At 39.0% G+C, this 14,793-nt stretch overlaps 1 protein-coding gene across 1 annotated transcript in view; it reads right to left on the bottom strand.

Annotated features, from left to right (window-relative positions):
- The window catches only part of SH3GL3 (SH3 domain containing GRB2 like 3, endophilin A3), a 50,239-nt gene extending 36,913 nt beyond the window's left edge, over window positions 1–13,326 (bottom strand). Inside the window, exons 1-2 of the mRNA XM_039722901.1 lie at window positions 13,246–13,326; window positions 4,423–4,536 (exon numbers count right to left, since the gene is read on the bottom strand). Of these exons, the coding sequence (XP_039578835.1) occupies window positions 4,423–4,497 (75 nt within the window). The 5' untranslated portion in view covers window positions 4,498–4,536; window positions 13,246–13,326. The remainder of the gene's footprint in view (window positions 1–4,422; window positions 4,537–13,245) is intronic.
- Window positions 13,327–14,793: the final 1,467 nt, after the last annotated feature.

The raw sequence follows: 14,793 nt of genomic DNA, 5'->3' as shown, positions 1-14,793 counted from the left end.
CCGCCCGCGCGCCGCCGCCAGCATCGCCCTCCGCGCGCCCGGCCGCCGCCGCCCCATTGGCCGCCGCCCGGCCACATGCAAATGTGGCGGCAACGCCGCCCGCCCATTGGCCGCTCGCCGGGGTATGCAAATGAGAGCGCCGGGAGACGCCCACGCTGCGCTGTCGCATGGAGACAGCGGCGGGAGCCGGGCGGGGGCTGCGCTGGCACGGAGGGGCACGGCGGCGGCGGGGAGCCCCCACAGGGCACCCAGAGGGCACCCACAGGGCATCCCTGCCGAGGGGCAGGGCACCCCTCAGGGCACCCACAGGGCACCCCTGCTGTGGGGAGCACCCACAGGGCACCCAGAGGGCACCCCTGCCGAGGGGAGCACCGTCAGGGCACCCAGAGGGTACCCACAGGGCACCCCTGCCGAGGGGAGCACCCACGGGGCATCCACAGGGCACCCCTGCCGAGGGGAGCGCAGCCCCGGCACCAAAAGGCCAGTCAGCTGCCTGGTTTAATCTGTCTTATTTCTAATAAGGCTGAAAATGTCTCATTATGGGTCTGTCTCATTTCTTGTGGTTCGACGTAGCATCTCTGTCTGAGCTCATTAACCTCAGGTCCATTATTGTAGGTGGTAATTTAATTACAACATGAAGGCTCTTGCAGCAGCCCTGAACACACCTGGCCGGTGCTGTGCACCAGAAAAAATCCACTTGGTTGTGTGGCTCCATACCTGCAGTGATGCTGCTCAGGGCTCCAAAGGGCACAGTCTCTCACTCAGAAGAGCAGACAGACTAGAAAGAGCTCTGCTGATGTTTTAGTTGGTTGGTCGGCTGTTATATGAGGATTTACTGATTACATACTGAAATATGACTGTGTATCAGGAATGTGCTGATATAAATTAGAGATGTGGTTCTGCCTTCATGGTAGAGCAATTCCAAGCGATGCTTAGATTCTGGGGAAGATAAGCTCTGTGATAATGCTGCTTGATCCTCGCTGTAAGGATACCTGGGAGTTATGATTCAGCTAGAACTTATGCAGGGACCTGGGGAGCAGTTCAGAGATAAGCTTTGCTGGCTGCAGCAGGGCTCTCTGTTACTCACTGTCATGCTCACTGCATTTTGATTGGGTTGGGAAAGAAAAACATTCAGAGTATGTTAGAGTTACTTCTTTAGAACAGCAAAGAAGAAAACATACAAGAACTTTCATACTGTTGTCACACTGTAATTTGGGAGAAAGGAATTGCTGTTCCCACTTCTTACAAAAAAATATTATACCACTAAGAAACAAAGTGTAAAGAGAAACACATTAATGAGTTAAGGATCTGGCTGTTACTTGACAAAGGACTCTCTGTAGAGGAGAGGCAGAAGAGAAAGCAAAGAGGAGAGCACCAGTCAACATTTTCTCTGGCAGCCAAACTGTTAGGTGAAGTCCTTCAGGGATTTGGTAATGTTTGAAAGAAGCCTGCCATCACCATTTTATCTGGTGCCACCTGTGTCTCGGGAAAGAGCATTTCTGGCCTCTTTACTTGTAAACATGATTACACCACCGACAGCTGATTTCAGCAGTTGTTTCTCCTCTCTTATTGAAATTGGCAGCAAGATGTTAACTGTCAGGGCCAAATTAGTTATGGCTTAAATTAGTGACATGTTTGTAGACACTTCAGGTGAGGAAATAAGGCCTAAACTGGGATATTGGAGCTCCATAAAAGGAATTAAAGCAAGTTCTTACTGTGCTATGGAATTAGGGAGACAAGGCAGCTTTGGCTAATCTTCGGCTTTGGGAATGGCTGGACCAGAGCAAAGGAAGGAGTTTGAAATAAATCACTGTGGAGGGGAATGAATGGATTATGGAACTGCTGTGGGTGTTAGCTGTAAAATTGGATTAGATAAAGAACTTTAGCAAGGCTGCATGTCTACAACTTCTTTCTTTTTTACAAAAATTCCTGCTTGTAGCCCAAGGATAGCAGCCATGTTGTGTCTGCTGAAGGGATACAAGAATTTGCAAGTAGGAAAGGCCCTGTGGAAATTTCACTTCATAGCCTAATTGCTCAGTGATACAGACAGGGTGAAAACCTAATTAATGAACCAACTTGTGTAGTCCAGGTGGAGGCACCCTGAAAGACACTGGTATTCATTTCAGATACAAGTAAAAGTTATAGCTTGTAGCCAGCAAGACACAGTGGCTAAGGAATGTCTAGCTTTATAATCACAGAGTTATATTTCATGGGGGGGAAAAAAAAAAGGGATTTTAATTTGCTAGGTGATAATCCTTAAGTTTTATGCAAAGTTAGTGATTTAGTCTATAAGATAAGAGAAATAAGAAACACTACAAAAAAATTTGGGAAGTGTTTCAGGTAAATGCTGATGTGATGGAAAAAATGCTTCTATTAAAGCTGTTAGAAGACAGGCTAGGACATGGCACTACAAGGGCAGAGTGAAAAATGCTTCACAGAGGGGGCCTTCAGGGCAAAAGTTCTAGATGTCTGGGTATTCAAACAACAGTTACACTTCCACTACTCAGGAAACATGAAAGTGCATGAGACGAATTCATAATGGCTCCAACACGTTACTGAATCAGGTGTGCCAAAATGGACAGTGGAATTTGCACAAACTGAGAACTCCTAACTGGGCTCAGATCAAGGTAGTGAGTAGAAAATATGCACTGCCTGCTCACATGGGAGAACTGTGCTTGAAAATTGGTCCTGTGAAATTCAAACAAGATAGAGTCTTGAATAAAAGGTTAAATTTATAATTCACTTGCATTTCAGTGTGGTTAATGCTATTGGAAAAAACACTGTCATCAGAAACTCAATCTAAAGATATAATAATCTCATAGGTGTTTAGTTTTCAAGGAACAAATCATCTTACTTGTAAGAGCTGAAATTGCAGTAGGAGCAACACAAAGTATTAGGTTTCCAGCAAAATGAAAACTAGAAGTATTTTTAAAATTATCTAGAGGTATCTTAGCATTTGGATTTACATCTTAGCATTTGGACAGTTGGAATTTGAAGCCAACTACATTCACATTCATTTGAATGTCTCTTAAAAATAATGAAAACTGTCGTTGAAATATAGTCTGGGTCTTTGGTGGTTACTGCCATAAAAGTAAACATCAAAAAAGGGAGGAAAGATGAGTTTGCAATAAAATTCTTTTGTATTTGATTCTGGGCCATGCTGACTACATTATTAAAGCTTTTTTTTTTTTTTTAATATTTAGGCCTTAAGGAAAAGATAAATTACTGTGCATCAGCTTATGATGCAATACATTTCAACACAAGGCATTAGAAGGAGACTTTGGATGTACTCACCTGATCCAGGACAAGAGCAACTACAAACAACAGTGAACAAGACTCTCAGACATGGTGTGATATCCATTAATGGTCTGCAAGGATTATCTGTATGTAATGACAGTGCAGATTACCTAGTTAGCTTTCATCTTAGTTGTCAAAATTGTGGCAATATGCTGTGGTTTTGGTCACAGGAAAAGGGCATATTTGAAAATTATTGTTTAGAAAACAAGCATTTGGAAAATATGATCCTCTAGGAAAACGATACCATTTGAAAAAACAGTTGGCCAATAACCCACTCTAAAACAGCAAACTTGTAGAAAGCCTTCAAAGTAAAGCAGGCTCAGATTCACCTAGTGTGACAATTCTAGAAAAAAGAGAGGATTACTAAACTCAATTGACACCGACTCTTAAGTTTTGACCCAATCAAATGAAGTAATATAAAACATAGTGTTCCAGAGTGAAATCCAAAGGACTGGAACACTTGGTGAAATCTGTCCCAAATGTCACTCATTTCATTATTTTACAGGTGTCACACAACAAACTTGGGAGCTGACACTGTGAAAGCAATGCAACAGCAAATTACCCCAATAACAAGAATAGAAGAAAATCCTTCTGCAAAATATGCCCAGGATGGTAAAGATATCTCATGTGGCTGTTTTAGCAGCCTTTCTATATATTTACATGAAATAATTATTTATAATTACACAAAAAGAATTGGTCACATGAAGATGTGTTCATGAGCAGGAGCAGGCCAACATTACATTTTTGTTTCTAAAACACAACCAAGCAATTCTGCAGATCAGCACATTCTGCACAGATCAACTGGCTCAGGTATTTCTGAAAGGGCTTTACATTGCAGTATACATTTCATAAGAAATCATGAGAAACGGAAAAGAACAGACAGTTTCCCCTCCACAGCCAGCACTGGCCAGCACTTGGAAAGCTCCTCATTCCAAAGGGACACTGCTGGCAGTTAGAGCAGGAATATGTGACCCTGGGGCCAGCAGACACTCTGGCTAACCTACTGCAGTTGTTTAGGATGCTTATGTTTGCTCCCCAGATCTTCTAACTAAATGTAGCTAGTGAATTATTTTTGGCATATGTGACTGTTCTTCTCAAGCTGACTTTCCATATGTGTTGCTTTACCATTATGCAGATCTTTGCTTTTCTTGTCTCCTTCCTGTGTTTGTATTCCACATGCTTCTCCGTGATACTGCACATACCTTCTGTCCTCACTTTGCTGAATCTCTGGCTGCTGTTCTGCAAGTGTCAATAACAAAACAAAAGTTTGTTAGGTCTCATGCCATTAATAAAGATGGTTCTAATTATGTGTTTGTTTTAAAAAGACATATAAACAATTCAGGTGAATTCAAAAATCTAGACAGAGAATTTTTTTGAGTTACATATCTGTACAGTCTGTACTGTAAGTAGATTCTCTAATTTTAAACTCACCAGCCTCTTTTTTTTTTTTTTTTTGGGTATGTAGTTCTGTCATTCAGAAGTTTCTAAAAATTAGCAGTCCTAATCTTGCAAACCATGTGGATGGAGCTCCAACTTGGAGATCTTGTAACTTTTAGGTGCCTATGTTGTTCCTGGTATCACTAAAACAAAACAGGTTTTGCAATTAACATATACCTGAGCACTCAGTGCTCTCAGACAACACCAGGCTGCTCAACAAAAATTAGTTTTGTGTGTAAATTGAAATAAAGATGTGACTGTCCAGAGTTACTCCACAGTGGAGACAAACCTGAAAATACTGGAGTATTACTAATCCAGGGTACACAGAGCATTTTTCTTTCCTCCTCAATTGCCGTTTTCAACTTAACAAAGCATTGGAAAAAACCTGTAAGATGTTTTCTTTTGAAAATGCCCATTACCCTGAACGGAAACATTTCCATTTTCTGACCAAATCGGAAAAAACCATCACTTAAACTTTGAACCTCACTGTAGTCAGTGCAGCAGCTTTACTTCCCACGAGCAGCACGAGCAGCTGCTCTGGCTGCTCAAGCCTCTGTGGAAGTGCTGCCTCCAGGGCCTGCATCCCCAGGGCACGTCCCTGCTTGGGGCTGCTCTGCAGCAGCTCTGGAGCCATGGAACCGAGAGCCAGGGTCCAGGGGGAGCTGCTTCAGGGAGGTACAGCAAGGTAACAAATCCACCAGGAAAGGCTGGGTTGGGGGAAAAAAAACCCAACATTTTTCTATTGGAAAATACCAAAAATAAATATGTAGCCATTTCTGAACTGAAATTTCTTCACCTGTTTTCTGGGGAAGGAGAAGCAACCTGTTGTAAAACCTATTTGATTTAAGAGAAAAACAAATGTTGATGGTATCATCAATAAACAGAGAAGGAACATCTCTCTTTGAGGTGGCCTTTTTAGAGTGGCTATGTTCCTTCTTATTAAAGAGTAAGGCAAAATAAACTTTTGATGAGTCATTGTAATAATGTGGAGAAATATTGCTTTGATTTAAACAGATCACACCTGAGTTCTCTGTGCTGCTGATTTGCAGGTGACAAAATAAAGGTACTGATTTTCTGCATACAGCTGCCCGTGTTCATCATAAAATGCTGAGACTCTCATGACTGAAAATGCCAGCACAAAAGATGAAGTTGAAATGTTGCTCGAAGAGTAGCACTAGCTTCAGAAAGGTGTGAAGGATATTCATAGCAATGTTAAAATTACTGTATCATAAGCTATGGTATCATTCTGTTTCAAAGCAGAATGCTGTACCAAGCTGGTGTAAGCTGGATCACATTTGGTGTCTGAAATCCCATCTAGAATTTCATGTCACTGTTATTCAGGTACAGAACAAAGGTTTAAGTAACATCTTAGTAAGTCTTGATCAGTGTGGGAAAAGGCCACACTGAAGAATAGCACATACTGCCTTGATTGCTTAGAGAATGCAATGCACAAGCTTTTAAAAATCATTATTTATTCAGCTTTATCTAACGAAAAAATATAATCATTAATAAATCTGAGTAAAAATCTGCGAGGACACAGATTGCCTGTAGTGAGAGGAGACAAATAGTAAAATGAAGTAAAAAATCCAGTGGTTTATCTTCTCCATGTGTAATTAGAGGCTTAATTCTATTTTAACTTGCTTTATATTGCAGAACAGAAAATTTTATCAACTCTGTGACACAGAGTCCTCATATAATACACAATGTGGACATTTCAGACTTGGACTGATTTGTAAAAGCAATTTGAATATCAGTAAGTATTTTGTAGCAAGTTTGTGAATATTCAGGCATACCTGAATTTAACAAAACTTCTACAACATAGATGTTGTTTTGCTTTCAGTGTAATTTAATAGGTCTTTTGGGATCTGCCGTGTTTGAACATCTGGGAAACATCACATGTTGTCTGTTGATCAATGAGGCAACAGGAAAGGCATGATGTGACACAGATGTTAAATATGGCAATACTCCATAGACCAACTGGATCACAAATGGCAATGATCAGACTTTGAAAAATCTGATTAAGATTCATTGACTGGATAAAATTCAACTGGGTTTTTTTCCCCTCAGATTTTCTAACTGTTCTTATAACAGTATTTAGTGGGTATTATTGTGGTCAATGAATTATTGCAAACTAGCTTATTTGGAAGAACAAAACGAGGTAACTGAAGACAAGGACTGTTACTATCAAATACTTTACAGGAAGATGGATATAACTTGCCAGATCCCTGCTGTCTCATCATGAAGATTAATGTCTACTACTGGATAACTCTGCCACTTCTAGTAAAACAAAGAATATATAAAGCAAATTTATTGCATTAGTTTAAGCCTCAGTTAATTGACTAACTGCCACTATAGTAAGAAACCTTTTTCTCTCTCATAAGCAAAAGAGAAATTGTGTATATGAATTCCTTTAACTGTTACCCAGGAATGCCACCTCCTGGCTACATATAGAAACACCCTTTGAGAGAGAGAGGGGGAAAAAAAAGCAGCTTTCATTCTGTAGTATCCATAAAACCATTTAAATTAAATATATGTTAAAAATGTGTGAAACACAGGCATGCCTCCTGCCAGACTTCCTATCTTGCTCGTTGCAATGTAAAGGTACTCAGATATTTACTTTTCTAAAGAAATGGTGTGGTTTAAAATAATAAACACACCTGACACTGACTTTCTGTAGAAACAACCTTAAAGCTGTTATATTTAAAGGTAGCAGCTGAATCAATATCACAAATGAAAATCTGACCTTACTGAAGCTGACAGGACTTTTGCCACTGACTTCAGCGGGGTCTAAACTTTCAGCCTGTATTTTTTGGAAGTTGCTCTTATGAGCTGGGTCCAAATTGTCAGAAGTTTTGAAGGAAACCAGACGTATCTTCTGCAATTCAGTGGGCACAGGATTATCAAGGAGAAACTGGTTGTGCAAAACAATGATGGTAAAGGTTTTCAGAGTCTCAGATCTCTCCTTCCCTATGATCACACCAGATTAAATGTTGCGTTTATTCCTTGAACTTGTCCAAAACCAGACGTGTTTGGTGTTGCTAGTACAATAATATGTTCCTTGAAGCAATCATATTATAGTGCTGCAATGGATTCCCAAATCAAAGCAGAATTCTAATCTGGCTGCTAGGATGATACACAGAGAGTAGGACAAACAAGCCAGGGAATTTCTCTCACCTGGAAAGCAAATAAAAGCATTTCTCCAGTGCATGAAGGAGGCTATTTGGGCAGAGAACAAATGAAAGCCCTTGCAATTACAGATTGCTTTAACTCTACTGCATTTCGCTTCTGCCTTTTTTTTTTAACCTATTACAGCTGTGTGAGCTCTTGCAGACTTAAATTCTCAAGTTCATAAGTAAAAATAATATCAGTGAGCCCAATCCTACACTTAGATATTTCAGAGGGAAATAGGTTCTTTTTGGTTCTGCCCATCAGTTTCTTTACTGTATCAAGTGTAATATGGCAGAAATGGAAATGCAAGCTGCCAAATCACTTATCCTTAATGGGGACACTGGACTGCTTTTAATTTGCCAAATCTGTGATTCTAATATTTTTTAATGTTGTCAGATAGGTAGTAATTTAGCACCTATTGGAAAAGGTTAAAAATAGTGAATGTTGTGTCTTAATAATGGATATCTGACATGTTTGATAAAAACTATCTAAATACAGAAGATACAGGATGGAAATTATGAATTTTATTAATTTTCCTTGTTAAAGTTATAATATTTGTAATGAGTTTTGATAGGCTGCAGATGTGTGGTTCTTCTACAATAAATAAAAATAACATGAAGCTTTTTCCATTTTTTGATCCCTTCTTTGGAGGAAGAAAACAAAAGAGATTAAATTGAGATTTATCTGTATCTCTGCTGTTCCCACAGTGCCATACTTGCTTGTCTTTCCTGATGTGTCACTTTGAAACAATGACCCAGGCAGTGGAACATAGAAAGCAGGTACCCACTTACTCAATCCATCTATACAAATGTCCACAGAGTTTGCTATTTCTCTCAGCTGCCTTCTGAGAAAGCTGTAAGAAGCCATTTATAATTTTGACATGTATACTAAATTTTGACAAATATAATAAGTAATGGAAAGCACATTTGTGAATCCTGCTTTTTTTTTCTTTAAACTTTGACATAAAATATTACAGGGCTTCTAAAATTCTTACAGTACCATGCTTTTTCTTTATTGAGGGTGATTATGATCAGGGTGCTAAAGAAATGATAGCATGTGTTGGGTGACTTTGTGGGGTTTTTTAAGAGGAAGGCAGGGTTGAGGAGACAAGTGCTCAAGGGAAAAAGAGAAAAATGTTGCAGCATGAAACTGTTCCAACAATTTGCTCCAATATTAGTGATACTATCTCCTATCTGTAGATGGCAGTGATCTCCCACTGCCTGCTTCAGGAGGAAAGGGAATGGTGGTGGTGAAATCCTAAAATTAAAAACCACTGTGCTGAACAGATGTGGGGAAGAGAAGTCATAAGTTATGGGAAAGTCTATGCCTTACTGTATTTCATTTGTGTGATGAGAATATGTGCCATGCCATTGAGAATCTATTAATTTCTGTACCAAAGGATTTTGACAACAAATTCCAGAATATTGTGTTTTGAAATTTATCTATGATTAAAACCCTTTGTTGGCTTTCTGGACTTCTTGTTTGCACCTTAGACATATTTAATTATTTTAAACATGTTTATTCAAATAATACCTGCTGTTTTCCTTCCAAACCCCTCTCGGTACTTAGCTACCTCCTTCATCAGTTGTTCAGCAAGTCTATTACCCATTTAATTTTTAGCTGTTTTTCTCTTGACACTTGCATTAGTTTTCACTTTCATTCAAATAAAATGCAGTAAACAGTGTGTAAGTCTATCTGGATCTACTTCAGTGAAGGGTGTGAAGTGAAGCTCACTGAAAACAAAGAGTTTTTATTAATTTCACTAGGTTTATGATCTTGCCTCACAAAATCTACCATCCTTGGTGACCAGCAGAGAGAATCTTTGTAATACACCATAAAGTCACTATTTTCACTTGTGGGTTTTTATCTTACCAGTTCTGCCTGAAAATTTTCAAAATTTTCATAAAGATTAGACTATAAAAACTACATTTTTGAAGTTCTATTCCAAGTGTCACATGGGCTTCTAGCATCAGATTTTAAATGGAATCTAGACACACAAATGCAGATGAGGAGCCTAAGAGGATTTCAAACACCATCTAAATAGAATTTTAAAATCTGCTTCTGAAGTTTATAAATATCAAGGAGATTTTGGGTATTGTGGGGCTGAAGATGCCTCCAATGCATTTATATGCAAAGTGGACACAGAGAAGTACCTAAGCTAGTTATTTCTTATGAGCCATTGTTTTTAGTAAAAAGGGAATCACTGCAAAGAGGAAAAAAATACCCCAAAATATTAATCTGCTTCTAAGGCAGCCCAGCCTAGTAAATGGAATATTTAGTCACTCTAAGATATCTAGATATCTTAGAGTGACTTTGAGACATTCCTCAGCAGATCATGAGCAGCTATCTGTTTCAGCTCCTTCCATTTAACCCTGAGTCTCATTCCTTGCTGCTGAGAGAGGTTTTGCAATATCAGCACAGCTCATCTGCAGCCACTGCTGTTTCACTGCAGTCGAGCAGAGGCTTGTCATTAGTATGACCAGTGGCAATTTTGACCTCTAGTGCAGAAAGCCAGCATAAATTACTGTGCATTGCCTAAATCCTTTTTGGAAATCTTAGCTGGGAGTTTTGTCCTTCTGCATAGGAATGTATCACATCCAGTATGCTCTGGAATAAAAAGGACACACATTCTCCATCCCAGGGAGGCTTTCCACACTTTCCACTAAGATAAAACCCTCTACATGGCATCACTGTATTAAAGCTTTCTATACATGAATCCTACATTTTCTCTTCTGAGTTTTGTCACCTCTTTCTTGCCATGCCAAATGGCTTTTCCTCTTCTTTACTGACCACACTCTTCTGTTCTTTGACAAGCAGCAGTAGCTTCTCTAACTGATCTGTCATATTGCTAAACCTGCAGTTCTAAAATTGAATTTGTTTTTTTAATGAGTGAATCTTTATATTCAATTGTCAGAAAAATAATCCATTAATCTGTTCCCAGTATGTAGTTTCATAATATGCACTCTCAAAAAAAATAAAAAATAAAAAAAAGGGGCAACTAAGGAATTGTGTATGGCCTTCTTGCCTGTTATTTACAGATCAACACATGTCTATATCCAGACTAGCCTTTTCCCTCACACCGCTGGCAGGGCACACTACAGAAAATTAATTTTCCTAACCTGCTTATATTGTTCTCCCTCCAAAAAGGACTGTTGTGAGATAGTAAATAAAACCTAGGTTTAATATCTCCATGCTCATGCTCTAAATATACACAGCAAGATCCCTTCTTTGGGAGTTTCCTTTGGTCACTTCACAAAAATGTCAACATTGGAATTCTGTAAAAAAACCTCATTCACTAAGCTGTTGGCTCAGTTGGATTTATATACACTTCCAATATTTGCAGTTTGAAACCAAAGTGTGCAGGAATCAGTGTAATTCTAAACCTGCAGTTCTAAAATTGAATTTGTTTTTTTAATGAGTGAATCTTTATATTCAATTGTCAGAAAAATAATCCATTAATCTGTTCCCAGTATGTAGTTTCATAATATGCACTCTCAAAAAAAATAAAAAATAAAAAAAAGGGGCAACTAAGGAATTGTGTATGGCCTTCTTGCCTGTTATTTACAGATCAACACATGTCTATATCCAGACTAGCCTTTTCCCTCACACCGCTGGCAGGGCACACTACAGAAAATTAATTTTCCTAACCTGCTTATATTGTTCTCCCTCCAAAAAGGACTGTTGTGAGATAGTAAATAAAACCTAGGTTTAATATCTCCACTCATGCTCTAAATATACACAGCAAGATCCCTTCTTTGGGAGTTTCCTTTGGTCACTTCACAAAAATGTCAACATTGGAATTCTGTAAAAAAACCTCATTCACTAAGCTGTTGGCTCAGTTGGATTTATATACACTTCCAATATTTGCATTTTGAAACCAAAGTGTACAGGAATCAGTGTAATTCTCCCATAGCTTCCAGTGACACTTGCAGTGTTTCTGTCTACCCTTCCTCCCTTCTGCTTCTTCCCATCCTCATTCTTTTGCTCCCTCTCTTCATCTTTCTAATTCATTCCACATGCCCTTGAATATGTACCATGCAAGCTGCTGTTTTGCATTCAACATTTGTTTATCCTGGGACTTATCACAGTATCTGAGAATCTCATAACTTTCACAGATTTTTATCCTCTTGAAGCCTTTGTGAAACAAGGAAGTGTGTGTCAATTTACAGGTGGGGAGTGGTCACACTGCAGATTAAGTGAGGTGCTCAGAGCCCTGCTTAGCCGTGGGAGCTCTGTTCAAGCATTTCTTGGCTCCTGATGTGCTGTGGAGATTGAACATTCCTGTCGAACTACATCTCCTGCAGTGCACCACAGCCTCCTTTCAAAGTGAGGACAGGCCATCACTCCAGCATTTTTGGCTTCTGGGAGATACAGATTGGATGGGGAGGCTCTTCTTACATTAGAACAGGGACGTGAGACACAAATTCAGAAATTTCAGAAAATCCCATTGCAACTTTTCAAAATGAAAATTAATGGACGGATAGAAAAGAGAATGTGTGTGGGAATGGGTTCAAGAGTCTGACCTACATTTCCATTCCCCCAAAAGAAACCAAAGGATCCCAAAAAAACCCAAAAAATCCCCATGCAATGCAGATACTTTACTCATAAACAGTTAATGATTTAAAAATGCTGGCTTCTGAAGAAAATCCTGTAATGGCCCTAGTTGTATCATAGACTGGAAGAAAAGCATGTCTAAGATTTCATTAGAGTTATCTTGTCTTTCTCTTTTCAGAGTATCTGCTGTAGATGTAGCCAGAATTCTTTTTGCAATAAAATTCACCTACCTGTACATCCACACAGTAAGTCTCTTAATGCTGGTTCTAAATTAATTTTTTTGAGTTGTCAAAACATGGGACTGTGTATCCATGTTTTCCAGCTCAAAGGGGAAGCTTCCAAAGCAGTGAAAGGAAGGCTCACATAAGGACTGAGGCTGGCAACATGTGAAATTTGGGTGCCAGGTTATTAAGTATTCTGATTTAGCCACGATGTGAAACTCCACAGTGAGCTCTAAAATAGCTTTGCTGATGCTGAGGTAGTGACCTCTGAGGCTTTCATGTGACTGTGCTGCCAATGGCTTGTCTGGTCCACCAGGGTGCCACTTTCCTTTGATTTATCTTTGAGTCTGAGGATTTTTTTTTTTTTTCCGTAGTGAGAAAATCCTATTTCAAATTCATTATTGGAGCTGGCCCCAGTGGATAAATCCTAGTAACTAGATATTTATTTTCCAAGGATATATGTACTGACTTTAAAACAAGCCTCATGCAGATAGATGTCTGGTTTTCCTTATTAATTAAGGGAGTTGGGGAAGGGAAGAAAAAGGGGAATATATAATAGCTCACTTACCTGAGAAAAGCTGTGCAGCTGGGTGTGATCTGTTGTATAATTCAAAAAATATGCATCTAATCAATTGTTCTCTCTTGGAACCTAAAAAAAATTGGTTTATAGCAAACGTTGTCATACAAACTTGGTAATAAAATAAACATTCTAATTACTTCTGCACTTTTCTGCAGACCAAATACAGTCACTATAAATGAAGTTTAAAAAAAAATAAAGAGAAAGAGCAGAAAAGTAACAAATTAATTGTTTGTGTAAAACTACTCTGTTAGTGAGCTCGTATCTCCTATTCTTGGGATCCAAACTGCTTTGCCTAGTGAAAATGTTTCAAAACTGACATGGAGAAAGAGCCTGCATTCTGCTGCAAGCATAACTTCCACTGAACTGTGTAAAAATAAGGCAAGATACAATGTCAACACTAAGAAGAAAAGGTTAAGTTACAGTCCTTGTAAATTTGATGGGTACTGCGTAAGAAAGCCTTTTTCCAGTAAATCAGTTTAGAGCTTTTTTCTGTTCAGTATTAAAAACATTTCAGCAAAATCAAAAGTTTCTAGATCTATCAGAGAACTGTGAAAGTAGCATTTCTACAGGCTACAAAAGATATTTTAAATCTTATCAGAAATCTCATCAGGGAACTTATTCTGCCTGCTGAAATTTTGCAGAAATGGGCTCTATCGCCTCTATGCCCAACTACCTAAAGTCACCCACAAAACCAGAGATGAATTTTAGTCTGTGCTCAATGTTTTATGCAAGAGAGACAGTAAGGAGAGTAGTGTCACCTTCACCCTCCCAGCAATTCCAGTTGCTGGCTGCACAGTCGGATGCTGTGCAGGGAGCTCAGCCCAGGTAGTTTCAAGAAATGTGCTTCATGCTAAGCACTAACAAAAATAACCAGTATTAGCTGTTCATACCCTGAATATAACACAAAGGCTATTGCACCTTACTGGATTTTTCTTCAAAACTTCCTCAAAAATTACCCTGTGCACAAAGGGAATCAGCAATGCAGCCGGTGTGCAAAGGCTGGGAGTCTCCCACACCGAGCTAGGCTTGAGATGATGCCAGTCACTGCCATGATGGGGATTTTCCTTATGCTTTTACTCTCTGAGTAATCCTCTTTCTCAACATTTTTGTTAATCTATTTTTTGGTTCATATTTTCAGATACATAAATACACGGAAGCATTTGACAGGAGTTTCACAGCTTCCTGAGAAGTGACTGACCTTTCTAACTCTTGGAGTAGGTGCACTTAATTGAAATGTTCTCCCCTCGATATATTTTCTCTAAACAATGGAAAAAATATCTATGTTAAACAGAACCCCATCCAGGTATGTGTGTAAACTTGAGAGAAGAATGCAAGGGAGTTATTTATAAAAGGATGAAATATTAAGTATTATTTATTTAGTGCCAACTATATTCTTGGTTCTTATCTGTTCTTACAAGCAGCACTCTGTTCATATATGGAAGATGCAATTTGAAGCCACAGCATCTGAGCTACAGTAATTTTGATATAATGGCAATGAAAAGATGCCAGCAAAGTACCTTTTATGTGTGAGTTAAA

This window comes from Passer montanus, unplaced genomic scaffold, assembly GCF_014805655.1.
Source record: "Passer montanus isolate IOZ18808 unplaced genomic scaffold, ASM1480565v1 scaffold5, whole genome shotgun sequence".
In the NCBI taxonomy this organism is placed as follows: domain Eukaryota; kingdom Metazoa; phylum Chordata; class Aves; order Passeriformes; family Passeridae; genus Passer; species Passer montanus.
This window is presented reverse-complemented; position numbering and strand designations above follow the sequence as displayed.